The sequence below is a fragment of the Humulus lupulus genome, chromosome 2, assembly GCF_963169125.1.
Source record: "Humulus lupulus chromosome 2, drHumLupu1.1, whole genome shotgun sequence".
NCBI lineage: Eukaryota > Viridiplantae > Streptophyta > Magnoliopsida > Rosales > Cannabaceae > Humulus > Humulus lupulus.
The window spans coordinates 234,774,508-234,791,323 of record NC_084794.1 but is presented as its reverse complement, the minus strand read 5'-3'; the positions used below and the strand labels follow the sequence as shown (position 1 = coordinate 234,791,323).

The 16,816-nt window shown below is 31.7% G+C and overlaps 1 protein-coding gene across 1 annotated transcript; it reads right to left on the bottom strand.

Moving 5' to 3' along the window:
* Window positions 1-2,276: 2,276 nt before the first annotated feature.
* Window positions 2,277-15,937, bottom strand: LOC133815268 (zinc finger BED domain-containing protein RICESLEEPER 2-like). The gene is made up of 6 exons (XM_062248123.1): window positions 15,769-15,937; window positions 6,246-6,338; window positions 6,099-6,118; window positions 2,853-5,073; window positions 2,682-2,767; window positions 2,277-2,572 (listed from the first exon to the last, which is right to left on the bottom strand). The coding sequence occupies exons 1-5, from the start codon at window positions 15,935-15,937 to the stop codon at window positions 2,691-2,693; spliced, it is 2,580 nt and encodes an 859-aa protein (XP_062104107.1). The 3' UTR covers window positions 2,277-2,572; window positions 2,682-2,690.
* Window positions 15,938-16,816: the final 879 nt, after the last annotated feature.

Sequence of the window (16,816 nt, the reverse complement as noted above, 5' to 3'; positions counted from 1 at the left end):
CTAAATGATATGATTTGAAAATGTTGGAGACTTAACTGATACAAAATCAGCTTTTTGGACCTAACACTATGTTTGGTAGGATGGAGAAGTGGGTGGATGGAGAGGAGAGAAGAGAGAGAGGTAGGGGGAGACAACAAATCCTCTTCTTTGGTAAGAGGGATTGAAGGAAGGAAATGATAGAGGAGAGGATAGTGAATCCTAACCTCTCATTTGGAATCCTTCCATCATACTCTCCCTCACTATTTGTTTAAAATTACAATAATATCCTCTTAAAATATTATTAAAATTTAATTATAAGGATAAAAAAATAATTTCATGAATAAATAGTCAACTATCCTTCCATTACTCCATCTCTCAAACGAAACACCATGAAATGATTACTACTCTCTTCTCCCACCTTTATATTTTCCATCCTTCATTTACTCTTCATCATCCCTATTATCCATTCATCTTACCAAACATAACCTAAGTGTTACAGAGTATAAAGAATGGGGAGTACATATTATCTCATTTAATTTAATTACATAGAATTGCCACAAATTATGAGCTTATTATAGTGACATATTCAAATAATGTCACCGATGTTCAAATACGATGAATTAATAAGATATCATTTGTGGCGATAAGACCATATATTGTAGCTACTTTTTTCACCACAGAAGGACTCTCTGTTGCCGGGGATGGAAACGGGGTAGGTAATTGGCGAGGGTGCTCCCCTGCTCCCATCCTCGTTAATCATTTTAATCTCCATCCCAACATATTCCCTGTCGGGGTGGGGCGGGTAATCCCCGTTGGGGCAGGGAATTCCCACGGGAACCTATTTAATTAAAAATAAAATAAAAAATATAGATTACCTAAAATTAACAAATATTACACTATTTTAATTACTCAAAGTATTAAATATGTCCAAAATAAAATTGAAATACTTTAAAAAGTTACTAATATGCCACAAAATCACATAAAGAACACATGTAAAATAAATAAAAAATATTAAATAATAAATAAAAATTAAACGGGCCCCGTTAGGGCGGAGAGTGTATACTCGTCTCTGCCCCGCTAAACATTCGGGGTTAGAAAATGACTACCGTCCCTACCTCATTCTCCATTTAAGTGGGGAATCCCCGCCCTATTAGGGGTGGGTACCTGCAACCCCATACTTATGGGGAAAATTTCCATCCATACCTGCTGCAATGAAACAATTGCAAGGATGTACCTCCGTAATAGGTGGTTGGGGTCCTATTATAGTAACTTATAGTAACTATAGTGACCCCTAATAGATTGTGTTTTCTAGATATATTAGATATAAAAAAAATACAGAATTACAAATTGTATGTTATCTTCGTATACAATAATAGTATATCAAATTTTTCATTAGGAAATTAAATTTCTACATGCTAATTTGATTAAAAAAAATAGATGATTTTGAATTTATATTATAATATATAATTATGAGAAAATAAAACAAATACAGAACTATAAAATTGTTTTCTCACTAATGATATAAAATTATTTTAAGACTTTAATCAAACTAACTTTGATTTGATTAAATAAATATTTTCAATGTACATTATAACCACATGATCAAATTACATTATTAAAATTATTTAACTAATCTAATCCATTTACCTATACGCTAGATGTCCTCGTTCTACTATATTGTTAATTAATTTAGAGGTGTTTTGTTTTACCATGAAATGAACTTAATTGTTATAAAATTAAAAATCCAGGAATAAATTGTAGAATTTTGAAGTTTAGAGATCTAATGGAAATAAGTGTTATAATTTAAATTCACAGAGTAAAATGCATTATTAAATACTTTTATCTTAAAGCATTAAAAACGTGATAATATTTTGTAACAACTTTGTTTGTCTCCATCCAATAGAACAAGTTGGGTAGGTAAACTTTCTTTGTCATTTTTTCAAAAAGAAAGTCATGTATCAGTCGGTTTGGGCAGTTTTTTCACAACAAAAAATCCAGAATTCGGTTTTCGGTCCAGATTAGTGCAATTCAAAAACCGACCGAACCAAACCAGTTAAAAAAAAACCGACCGTTTTGGACCGCGGTTTGATCGGTTAAACTGACCAAACCGAATTGATTATTGTTTTTTTTTTTTTGAAAGTTTTAGTTAAAAAATTAAAAATTTTGGATTGTTGGAATCTATTTTTGTGCGTTTTTAAAACATAAATATATAGAACATAATTACATTTACAAATTTTAAAGTTTGAAACATAATTAAATGTCCATAAGAGCATAACATAATCTCAAATCACAACACATCATCAAAAGTCTAATACTCCAATATCTATTAGTTCAATCCAAGACACAACTCAATTAAAATTTAAAACCAAAAGACTACAACCACAAATTTCAACACATGATTAAAGTTTAAACTTAAAGTCCAAAGTCCATAGTCCATAGTCCATTACAACACAAATTAAATCTAAGTCTAATCGACTACAACAACACAAATCAAGTTCAAATTTCAAAAGAATAGATAGAAAACAAAGTCCAATCCAAAATCCAGCATTCATTCATTTTATGGCCTGCATCAAGCAACCATGACCACCTGCTCCTAAGACAAAAGAAAGAATAAAATTATAATGTATATATAACACATGCTACATGGTACTTTTAAGAGAAATAAAGCTACTAAACTACAATCTTAGAATTCAACTAGTTACCTTGAGATTTCAATTGTTCCTATCAGTCCCACTCCGAGACCCACTGCCAAGATTCTCAGGTACATAGGTAATACACGAGCCATCACCTGACAAATATTCAATTAATACAAATAAGCTATAATATATATATATAATATTTCAATTAGAATAAGCTATTAAGTAAATAAATACCTGGAAAAACTTGTTCATATGCCTCTAAACCATCAATCTCATCCATGTATTGTCGAAGCACAACAGGCTCTTCAGACTCACAAGTATACCAATTTTTAGAACAAATCAAAGCCTCCACCATTCTCGGGGATAAGGAACTCCTAAATGAATCTAGGATTCTTCCCCCAGTAGAAAAAGCTGATTCAGATGCTACTGTAGACATCTGAACAGCCAATACATCTTTTGCCATGCGCGCAACTATTGGATACTTGAATCCATTCTGTTTCCACCATCGTAGAATATCAAAGGTAGGATCAAGTTTCTCACGACGATCACTCAAGTAGTATTCAAGATCATCTTCTTCAATGTCATCACTAAGTTGTAGTTGCCCTTCAAGAAATGATTCTATAGTGGAATTGATAACATGCTGAGATGGCTGAGACTGAGATTGAGATGGTTGAGCTTGAGATGACTGAGATGGTTGTTGTTGTTTATAAAAAGCATATAGCTGTGCCAAAGTATTTGTCACCAACTTTATCATTTTTTCAGCCTCACTTGAAGTGTACACAAATTTGAAACCACGATTCACAACCTCTAATTTATACCTTGGATCAAGGATATTGGCAATAAATGTCAACATATTCAGCTTCTCAATCCTTCCCCAGTACTTATCATACTTTCGTTTCATACTAACTGCCATAGCCCCTAACAAAGTATCAGGATTAGAAGCCATAGTAGTTAAATCAGCTTGAACCTTCAAAATATCTGGAAGGAATAGATTGGATGTGACATATAATGACCCACTAAATCGATTAGTAAGATCATAGAATCTCCTCAAAAATTTGACAAATACAACTGCTTTTTCCCAGTCTAGGTTGGTTGGTGGGCCATCCATTCTTTCTTCATCAAAGTACTTTGTGTAGTTCGCATCTGCTTCCAAATTCTCAAAAGCCTTCTTGAATTTTATAGCAGATTCTAACATCAAGTAGGTGGAGTTCCACCTAGTAACCACATCCAAGCATAACAAGGCTTTTGATTCATTGTTTGCATCCTTGCAACTTTCTTTAAATCTTTTCAGTCTAGCTGGAGATGACCGGACATATCTCACCGCATTTCGAATGCTTGAAATTGCATCATTCAACTCTTTCAACCCATCAGTTACTATCAAATTCAAAATATGAGCTGAACACCTCATATGAAACATTTCGCCATTCAATGGAATGGTATTGTCTTTGTCCAACAAGTGCCCCTTCAATTTTCTAAGAGCAACGTCATTTGAGGAGGCATTGTCAACCGTCATTGCAAACACTGAGGAGATACCCCACTCATTAAGACAATTTATCAACTCTTTCCCCACCAAGTCCCCTTTATGGCTAGGAACTTGGATAAAGTTGATAATTCTCTTCTGCATTTTCCAATTATCATCAACCCAATGTGCAGTCAAACACAAATAACTAATATTCTGGATTGATGTCCAACAATCAGTGGTCAACGACACTCTGTGCTTCACCAAAATCGACTTCAACTCTTTCTTCTGATCTAGAAACGCATTGTAAATATCTCTCGCAACAGTAAATCTTGATGGGAACTGAAATGTGGGAAAGAAATGTTTAATGAGCTTTTGAAATCCTTTTCCGTCCACATGCCTAAAGGATAACTCATCCATAATGATATATTCGGCGATCACTTTCCTAACAGCATTTTGATTAAACCTTAGCGGCAGCCCACTTGAAGCAACTTCTTCTTTATTGCAGGTTGTTGTCTTTTTAGTAAATCTATCCATAGTTGATTGTTGCTTCTTACTTTGCTCAACCCAGTCACTGAAAGGACACTTCTTACATTTTCTCTCCACATGTGCCCATAGTGTGCTAGTCCCATTCAACTTTGTATCAGCCGCATAATCGGTGCCACAATAATTGCAAGCAGCTCTTGGCTTCTTAGGAATCCAATCAGGCAACATAATGTAATGATCCCACACGCTCGATGTTTTCTTTCCAACCCTTTGCTTCTTTTCTTGTCGTTCAACCTCTATCTCCTTTTCTTTTTCATTATCCTCTTTCTCGGTCTCTTTGTCGTTTTCCTTATCTTGATTTTGTCGATCATTCCTCTTCTTTCGTACGTTCTCTTTTTTCCTTTCCTTCGCTTGTTCTTCTCCATCAGAACTTGACAAATTAGTTTCAACATACTCCAACCACTCCCCCATCATCCCTTCTAAATTTTCCTCGTTATCCATATTAATGATCTATTTACATATTTATAAACACAATTTCAGCAACAAATATAAAACATAATATGAATGTGCCCATAAATGAAAGTTGTGTTTCTTCTTGCTAGTTTAACTTGTAAAACATAATAACAAGACATGATGATTATGATAATTATCTAGTCAATATAAATATAAATACTTCTAACAACACTTATCATATTATTAATTTAATTACTCTAAAGAAAAATTATCATATTGGAAACACCTTATCTATGCACGTATGGTTGTGTTGTTATCTTGTTGATACGAAATTATAATTTTTCTTCTTTTCTTTCCAGATTTGGTAACATATTTAAGATATCCTTATTTTTCCTTTTGGTGTTGTCTTTGTTAACAACATGGTTTTCAAAATGGTTGAGGCAATATATAATGAAGTCTTCTTTGAGCAAACTCTGACAAATTAGGAAATGCATGTGATAAAGGTTTAGAACCAATCCAAACATCTTCCTAAAACCTTATAGATCTTCCATTACACACTTTAAAGACACCAAACGTAAAAACTCATCATAACAGGAAGCAATAAGCAATGCATTTCCAAGGGCATGTAAAATTTATATTAGTAGCCTAGCTGCATATATGTCCAAAGAGGATGTTCTAAATAGGGTTATGTACTCATCTATACCATGGTACATGTCCATAGACTTCTAAATAGGGTTAATTTCCCTTGAGGAAATGGTATAAAATTGTTAAATATAATATTCAATAAAAAGAATTATGAATCATGTTGATCAATTCATAAAAGATGTCAACTATTTTTTCATGTGTGTACAGATACAGTTTCATCTCATCTCTGAAGCATTTTAGGAACAATAAAAAGGTTTGTTTAACTGCTTATACTATGATTAGAGCATGTAAATTTGAGTTCAATATATAAGTATTTTTCCAAATTAGAATTCATGCAAATAAAAAAAAAATCACTAGAACATAGAATATCATTATAAATAATATATTCAAAATAAAACATAACATAACATAACATAAATCAATAGTGCTACAACAACCATCATCATCATCTGCAAACCTAACACAAAAACACAAAGAAAGAGATACACATAAAGAAACAAATATTTTACTTATTTTAGAGAAAGTGTTGTTATATTCAACCATACATAATCAGTATCCACCGTTAGAAAAACTTTGGCCTAAACCTTTGCCGTAATACTTTGGTCTAGGGAAATCGGATACAAGATCAGAATGAAACTCATCAAGATGAGTATAGCCTTGAATGACTCCATGTGCAACTAATACAAGAATCAGTTTCAAAATAAGCAATTGTTTGTTGCAAATCAAGGAGCCATTTCAGACATAAAAACAAGGCTATAGGTTTGGACAGAACTATAAGTACAGCCCCTGCAGAGTCCCATAGAATAGCCCCTACACCAATCATTTCATTTGAAGTGTCAAAAGCCACATCTGTGGAGAGCTTCAGATGTGTAAGACCGCAACTCTCACTCAAGTGATAATAATTATAATAATTAAAACAATTTGGCATAGAAAATTCAAAAGACAAAAAGATAAAAATATAGATGGACACAGAGGCAGAGACAGAGACACGGCGCAATTGAAGCCTTTAACACAATTGAGATGTCAATATATTTAAGAGCATATAAAAATGATAATTAATAGTGTTTCCAATATATATCCATAATGATATATATATGTGTGTCAATCTGTTTTAACGAAGCTATAAAATAAAATTGATAATTAATAATACAATGGCATACCTCGAGTCACTGTGTCCGTGAAGCGGTCGCCGGAGTGGGAAGGCACTGTGTCCGTGAAGCAGTCGCCGGAGTGGGCTGGGCAGTGCTACCGTCGAGTCGCATTTGCTCGGTCCGTTCCGTTCATTTGTGCTGGGAAGAAGGATAGCGAAACAGAGAGGAAGAGGAGGAGATGATGAGAGAGATAGAGAGGAGACAGAGAGGAAGAGGCTGGGCTGTTCCGTCCCGTTCGTTTGGGCAGTCGCCGGAGGGAGGAGACAGAGAGGAAGGAAGGAGGCGACATAGTAGGGGCTGAGCTGCTGAGAGTATATGCGATAGAGATAGAGAGACCGAGAGATGCCCTAGTAAAAAAACATATCAGATTTTTTTTTAATTAATAATTATATAATATTATATTATTATATATAATAGTGTTCGGTCGGTTTCGGTTCCGTCGGTCGGTCCAGACAATATTTTCAAATCGACCGAACAGTGGCGGTTTTTTCGGTGTTTGGTTTAATCGGTTTCGATTTTTTCGGTATTCGAATGGTCGGTTTATCCGATTTTTTCGGTTTTTCGGATTTTATGCTCAGCCCTAAGTCATAGTACGTAGTAAAAGTAATTGCCCTTCATAGGTATGAGACAATTTTTTTTCTAACAATCAATACATGTCCAAATAAATATATAATTATTATATTTTTAAATGCGATGAATCCTCTCCAACCACACCTCGTATTCATTTATAAGCTAAACTTTGAAGTTGGATTGTAGTAAAAATTTGCTGCTAATAGTAAGCTATAATCATGCATTTCACGTGTAACACTTTTACATATCTTTGTAGAGTGGCTAATAAATTTTATTTGTGACCTTAATTAACCTAGTTAGGGTAAAGTGACATAATTAAATTTTATATGTGTATGATAACTAAATGCATATCTTTAATAATTTTGTTTAATTTTGCTTTAAAAAACAAATCAAAATCAGAAAAGGAAAAAAAAAAATATAAAAAGTCATTTGTGTATAGGACTAACTGGGTAGAGTTGTAGCTTATTCAACAATTAGGTTTGTAGCTTATTCAACAATTAGGTTTAGCTGTAGAAAAAAAAAACGTCTTAAGCATGAAGTTATTATACATTTGGTAATTATAATTCAAAACTTATTTTATTTGATAAAATTATGATTTGTAGATATAAATTAGTAAAATAAAGAACATTATAAAATATTGATAATAAATAAAAATATAAATACTTTCATGGAAGAAAATAAAAATTATTTATTATTTAAACAAGTTTTTTTTTATATTAGGAGATGGGAGATTCAAACTTGGGACCTCCTCTTTGTAAGAGGATGTGTAGTATTGGTAGAATATGTCTATGACTACATTTAAATATGATTTAAAATTCCTTTTTTATTATTATAATATTTATTCATTTGATATATATTTTTTTAAAATAATTTTTTAATAAAATATAAATATATAAAATAACTATAAATTCATCTATAAACTAAAATTTAAAATTGGACTGTACCATTTTAGATTCTAACTTTAATTTTTGTAAAAGCTCTTTAATAAGTCGCTCTTGTGTCTATTTATAAAACAATTTTATTGTAAATTTTGTTTTGAAAAAACACTCTTATATTTACTAAATTTCTTTACCAAATTCAACCTTATATTTAATTCAAGTCCAATCAATATAAACCTACCACTGTCCAATTTTATTCTTAGTTTTTTTTTTTAAAAGATGGGACTAGTTAATAATTTATAATGTTTAATAATGGCTTATTTAAATAGTGCAAATCTAATTAAATAAGTCTCACACTGTTAATTGGAAGAAAAAAAAAACATTAGATAATTAGATGGGATTGACGAGTAGATAATTTTATTTTACGAAATTGATAAAATTATATAATTATTAGGTAAAAATAATATACAATGCGTGTTTGTTTAATTTTATTTAGAAAATGAATGAATTCAATTTTATTATGATTTTTAGTTGTTATATAAATTTTAAATAAATAAAAAATATCATATATTATAAATAAATTACATAAACATATTAAAAAAATACCAAAGCATTGTCTATAACTTTTTTTTAAAAAAAATAATGTGATAATTTTTTTAAAAAATATTAAAAATTGTTAAACCAAGAATTAGACACACATTTTTTATATAACAAAATATGGTGCATTCTAATTTTAAAATTAAATACTTTTTTTTTCTAATTTTCCTTTAGAAAATATACCCATAAATTTCAATATAATAAAATATTTAAAAAACACTAAATTAAAACTATGAATTTAAAAAGTTTATTTGATCATATTTTAATTATTTGATTTAATAAGAATTTATAGGCAACAAAAATGTATATATAAATATATATTCTTTATTTAATAGCTAGAGCAATTGAAGAAAGTAATTTCTCATTAAAAAAAAAGTGAATAGTAAAATAAGAAAATATGTATATTTATATCTTATTTCATTATTACATATATGTTTGGATTAAAAAAAATACGTTAAATGACAAAATAAATAATAAATAAAAATATAAAAGAATGAATTTAAGCATATAAATATGTTTCGGTTATAGTTTTGAAAACAAACTTGATAGAGTAATTTATACACTTTAATATGAAATTTTAAAATATGCGATGAGAAATTATTATGTTTCAATTATTATACTTTTATATTTATTTTGTTCAATTCATTTACCTTATTTAGTTAACTTTATCACTTTTCTCATTATTTATTTGCCTTATTTAGATGAATTTAAACTAACGGTGTTAGACAATAATAAAAAAATGTTAAATCTAACTAAAAACATTAAATTTTATTAAAAACACATTTATAATATTTAAAAATATAAAAATATGTATGTTTATAAAATTTTGAGGAAAGATATAATATTAAAATATATAAAATAAGGAAAAGATACAAAATTTATTTATAAAAACTAAAAATAATAGTATGAGCATAATTGTGAGAATTTATATAAAGAAAGTTCAACAGAATTATTTTTGACGTTAGATTTCGCCAACAACAAATTATTTATTGAAACGATGATCGATAAGTACTCAAGGTTTCGTGTAAGGAAGTTCACCAAGCTTATAATAGTTTTGCTCTAAAAGGTTGGCCTATGTATCCACTAGGTTTTTTTTGTTAGTTTAAAATCAATCTAGATGCATAACAATCCTAATGCGGAATAGACATATTGTTATATATAAATTTAGAGGACTGAATATATTGTTGGGAATTCTTATAAATGATCTTGTTTATTTTTATGTAGATCTTATATTAAACGAATTAATATAATAAAACCTAAAACATGTTTCTAAAATTGAATTCAAACATAAATAATGATAAGAATACTTACATTATACGTAGCAGAATGATAGAGTCATTCCTTCAGTTTCTCTAACCCTTGTATCATTTCTGTCGCAGAGTATTACCAAGAAACTGAATCGTTCTTCAATTTTCTTCACAGCCTTCCAAAGTATCCTTACAATCATCTAGACTAGGGTGGAAAATTCTTAACACATGAGAGAGATACAGAGAGAAGAGGAGAAAAGAATAATGAGGCTTAGAAAATGAATTATGTTTGTAGAGAGAATCTAAAACCTACTAGATCTTCTGATCTTCTCAGAAATTTGTGTTTCAAAAATCTGATTTCAACTCCCACTTAACATTCTTTTTATATACTCAATTAGGTCACTTATTTAATTAAAAAATCCATGAAATAATAGTCAATAATCAGCCCTAGGTCGAAATTATCATGGGCTTTAGGCCTGTGGAATTTCCCATTTAATTACAAGCCCGTTGGACTTAAAATAAAGGCTTGTATTATTTTCTATTAATCTAATTATTTAAATCATGTATCAAATTAATTATTTATAATTTTACCCTTGATTTAAACTTATTTATTAATTTAGATTCTAATTTATTTTAATTAGTAAATTTGCCATAATTTCTCTTTTCTTCTCTAAATTGTATAACTTTGTGAAACTATCGAAAATTGACATGGTCAACTTTGATAATTCTAATTGATAATTAAATCAATTAATTGAGACTATCTAGATGATTTTATCCAAGGTACAATGGGGACCGTGGGCCAATGAAATCAAGCTCCAATAAGTTATCATAAATCTAACAAATAAATTTACTAACTTATTAATTTCTCGTGACTTCACTAAAGACTCAGAATTGCACTCTTCAATTCATAGAATGCTCTATAAAAAATATAGATACATTATTAATTATCCATTGTTACAACCATAATTGTCACTCAATCCTCTATAGACGGTCTACAATGAGATGGGACTAAAATACTGTTTCACCCTTCATTGTATTTTATCCTTAAAACACTTAGTTCCTTGTAAATGATATTTCAGTAAACTAATATTAATTACTGAAATGAGATCTCTATCATTTAGCACCTTGAACCAAACTAAAAGGAAACCATCGTTTCACTTCTTCATCAGAAGATATAGATGTTCATATCTATGATTAACACTCCCACTCAATTATACTACTGAGTTCCCAAGATGTAAGTATGGGCTAGTCCATAGGGTAAGCTGGTAACGAACAAGTCAAAGAACTCAAATAATATAATCAGTTTACTTATCCTATCTACTGTCAATATCGGTGCATTACGATGTAACAAATACATCCGATCTTATCTACTTTTCTAATGTTATGGAAAGAACATAACACTGTGATGTGTAAGTAGATCATATTGTAGATTGGCAAGTCAGTGTAAATCTTGTGCACTGAATAATCTTAGGACTAACTTATTTTGAACATATAATCATATTTATATTCCACTGTGATTATGTCACTATAAATATGATTAGCTATAAACTCGGGATTTAATAGAAGTTTATATTAAAAAAATAATTATGAAAATAAAACATGTGAGCAAAGTGATTGACCAAGTAAAAAAATGAGTTATATTCTTTTATTGATAATAAATGAGATTAAAAAGAAATTGGGTTTTAATTAGGGCATAAAACCCCAACATATATATACCTACATCCATTGTTATTGACAATCTTGATCTACAATTGTAGATCTACAAAAGAAAAGAAGAGAAATTAGAACAAGTACATGGGCTTCCAAGCTCTCACTAACTCTTTTAGATGGAGTTATTGAAAGATAGAAAATGAGCAGCGAGTTTGGGGACTGGTACTCTATATTTATAGTGTGAAACATTCGATCAGAGTCTCTGCCACAGATTGAAATATTCTCAAAATCAGTTGTGATATGTTGACCATTAATTAGAATATATGTCAATAAATAAAATATTGACTTTGATATATTAAATCAATTTAAATCAATTAGATGTACCAAATTGATTTTATATATCATATAAATAAATATTCTAACATTGTCCCACTTGGTTAGCATTTAAATTAATGTATTACTTAAGTCTGACAATTATTCCTGTTAGATAATAAACACATGAATCATGGCGATAGGTTCTCTTTTTATGACGAGTATTATCTTCCATGTATTACAATATATTTATTACATAACAATGTACTTTATGTGGCTATGTACTTAAACGAATAAACCCTATGTTTATTCAGGTCCTATGAAGATAAAAAAATTTCAAATAAAATTAAGATGCGCATATATATGAGAAAACATCAAAAATAAGAGTTTCATTGATAATAACTTCAGTTTGTATAATAAATTTACATAAGGGAACCAAGTCCCATGTTCACTACATGATCCTTGAATTTATGAGGTGGCAAGCCTTTCGTCATGGGATCAGCAATCATCAATTCAGTGCTAATGTGTTGAATGACCATTTTATTTTCTTTAACACGTTCTCTCACGGCTAAGTACTTTATGTCGATGTGCTTGCTTCGACTACCACTTTTGTTGTTCTTAGCCATGAATACAACAACTGAATTGTCACAGAACATTCTCAATGGCCTAGATATGGAGTCCACAACTCTAAGGCCTGAAATGAAACTCTTTAGCCATACACCATGCGATGTAGCCTCAAAACATGAAACGAACTCGACTTCCATAGTAGAAGTAGCAGTCAAGGTCTGTTTGTTACTCCTCCATGACATAGCTCCACCGGCAAACATAAACACGTAACTAGAGGTTAATTTACGTGAATCTGGTGAACCAGCAAAGTCTGAATTTGAGTATCCAACTACTTCAGGTTATCAGTTCGTCTGAACATGAGATCTTAATCCTTAGTACCATGAAGGTACCTCATAACTTTCTTTCCAGCTTTCCAATGGTCTAACCACTGGTTACTCTAAAATCTTCCTAGCATCTGACAGCAAAGGCAATGTCGGGTCTTGTGCACATCTAAGCACACATTAAGCCTCCAACAGCAGAAGCATATGGGATGTTCTTCATTTCTTCCTTTTCAAAATCATTCTTTGGACAATGGCTCAAATTTAATTTATCACCCTTAACAATAGGAGAAACACTTGGGGAACAATCTTTCTTCTGAAATCTCCCTAAAGCTTTGATAATGTAGGCTTCTTGAAAATAGACCTAAGATACATTTGAATCTATCTCGATGGATCTTATGCCAATGACATAAGACGCATCACCCATATCCTTCATCTCAAAGTTATTTGAGAGAAATTGCTTCACCTCATGTAGCATGCCCTTAACATTGGTTGCAAGAAGAATATCGTCCACATATAAAATAAGAAAAAAAATCTTATTCCCACTGACCTTCTGGTATATACATTGATCCATTACATTCTCTTCAAATCCAAAAGAAGAGATGACATCATAGAATTTTAAATACCATTGGCAGGACGCTTGTTTTAAACCATAGATGGACTTCTTAAGCTTGCACATCAAATGCTCACCATAACTAGAGGAGAATCATTCTACTTGTTTCATGTATACCTCCTCCTCTAGGTCACTATTTAGAAAGGCAGTTTTCACATCCATCTGCAGTAGCTCTAAATCGAAATGAGAAACTAATGCTAGGATAACTTTGATGGAATCTTTCTTAGATATTGGAGAAAAGGTCTTCGTGTAGTCAATTCCTTCTTTTTGAGTGAATCCCTTAGCAACGAGTCTCACTTTGTGTCTCTAAATGTTGCCTAATGGGTCTTTCTTTGTTTTGAAGACCCATTTACACCCAATAGCCCTCACCCCATTAGGCAACTCAACAACATCCCAGACTTCGTTGTATTTCATAGAATTCATTTCTTCAGTCATGGAATTGTACCACGCTTCTGATTATTTTCTATTCATAGCTTGTGAAAACGTTTTTGGATCATTTTCAACTCCAATATTGTATTCAGATTCTTGCAAATACACAATGTAGTCACTAGGTATCGCTGATTTTGTTGTCCTAGTGGATCTTCTTAAGGCTACACCAGCAGGCTCTTGGGGAGCAGGTGGTTCAGCTTGTTGTTCAACAATTATAGGCAACTCCTGAACAACTTGATCCATTTGAACTTCATCATTGACTTGTGGATCTTCAACAATTGGTTGTGGTGGTTCAACATCCATTTGAACTTCTGGGGTGTTATGAACCACAATCAATCTTGCTCTTGAGGTGGAGGGTTCTGAAGGATCTTTCTCAGAACCTAAGTCCTTTTATTGATCAATCCTACAAATCAAGGCTTTTTCAAGAAATTTTGCATTCCTTGATTCCATAATCCTAGTGCTATGAGATGGACAATAAAACTTGTAACCTTTAGACCTTTCAGCGTATCCAATAAAGTATCCACTTATGGTCCTTGGGTCTAGTTCCTTCTCTTGTGTATTGTATACCTTAACTTCAAATGGAGATCCCCAAATGCGTACATGTTGCAAACTAAGTTTCCAACATTTCCATAATTCAAAAGGAGTTTTTGAGACTGCCTTGGTTGGAACTCGGTTTAATATGTGCATGAATGTTTTTAGAGCTTCACTCCACAAATATTTAGGAAGATGAGGGTTGCTGGTAAGCATACTCTGCACCATGTCCATCAATGTTCAATTTCTCCTTTCTGCAACACCATTTTTCTCGGGTGTACCGGGCATGGTATATCGGGCAACAATCCCATTTTCTTGAAGACACTTTGCAAAAGGGCCAGGTGTTTGTCCATCTTCAGTGTATCTACCATAATATTCTCCACCTCTATCTGATCTCACTATATTAATTTGCTTGTTGCATTGTTTCTCTACTTCAACTTTAAATATCTTAAAGACATCTAACGCTTCACTTTTGTTATGAAGTAAGTAGATATACATGTAGTGTGAGTAATTATCTATGAAGGAGATGAAGTATTTATGACCATATGAGTCCATGTCTTGACTACATATATCAGTATGTATGATTTCTAATAGTTTGGAACTCCTATGGACACCACTTTTCTTAGACTTGGAGGTATGCTTTCCCTTAATGCAATCCACACAAGTATCAAAATTAGTAAAATCTATGGTATTGATTACCCCATCTTTCACTAATCTTTTAATTCTATAAATGGAGATATGTCTGAATCTCCAGTGCCATAATGTAGAGGAATTCTCATTCATAACACATCTTTTATTGTCAGTGTGAACAATGCACAGTATCATAAGCGGTATTTTTTTGTAAATTAAGGAAGTAAAGACCATCAGACAAAATATCATTTCCAACACATTCAGATTTATTATATAAATTAAAAGATTTGTTTGAAAACGTAAAGGAAAATCCAAAAGGTACAAGTCTTGAAACTGAATTCAAGTTTCTAGAGAAACTTGGTACATAAAAAGTGTTTTCTAACTTTAAAATAAAACTACTACATAAAACTAAATGGCACGTTCCAATAGCTTCCACATGTGAGTGTATCTTGTTTCTAGATAAGATGCTTTGCTCACTTCCCACTGGCTTCCTTAGGTCTTGTAAACCCTGCAAGGAATTCAAAATGTGAATTATTGATCAATAATCAATCCACCATGTGTTAATATTAACATTAGTCATATTAGATTCATAACATACTAAGGAAATTGGAATACCTTTGTCGTCCATCCATTTCTTGAACTTGGCACATTCCTTTTTTGCATGTCCCTTCTCTTTGCAGAAAAAATACTTGATGGAATCTTTCTTTATTTCGCCTTGGGGAGGTACCTTATTTTTCCCCTTGTCCTTCTTGTATGGTTTGCATTTCTTTCCTTGGGTGGCCATGTGAGCACTTTCACCTTGTTCCTGTAGGAGCCTTGCTTCTTCTTGAGCACACATGGTTATCAGTTCATTGATACTCCATTTGTCCTTATGTGTGTTGTAGGAAATTTTGAAAGACCGTATTGAGGTGGAAGATTGTTAAGGATGTAGTGAACTAGGAAGGTTTTAGGAATGACCACATCGAGCTTCTTCAGTTGAGCAGAAATGTCCCTCATCTTTGAGATATGTTCTCTAACTCCTTTGACACCAGTGAGCTTTGTTGATGAGAACTGGTGGATGAGGTTGTTGTAAAGTGGTTTGTCTGAAGTGTCGAACTGATCATCGATCAGTTTGATCAAGTCTTTGACTTTCTCAGGTTGCTCCATTGATCCACGCATTCCCATAGGGATCTTGGACATAATGAACATGATGCTGAGGCGATTGAATCGATCCCATTTTTCATATAGTGCGATCTCAGCACACTGCTAATCGCAATGATTGTAGCAGGTTCATCCTTTCTTATTGCGTTGTCCATGTCGGTGCAGCCTAAATGAAGAAAAACTCGTTCCTTCTAGATTTTGAAATTATCACCCCTAAGCTTAGGAATTTCGGTAAGGATTTCAACGAAACTAGAGGAGGATGAAGAAGCTGCATGAATAGGATTACAACTTAGATTTCTAAAGATTGAGGCTTAATGAAGTCATGTTTTACCAATTTATAACATGCTGAAAGATGAAATTTTATTAAACAACAATTGCTTGCCGGCTGAATTTTTAATTTAATAAAATTGGATGTACATTATGATAGATTATTCAAACAAATTATTTGGGATAAATTAAGGTTTGATATTTCTATCTAAATTAAACTTTATGATAAAACTATTAAATTAATTATCATAACTAC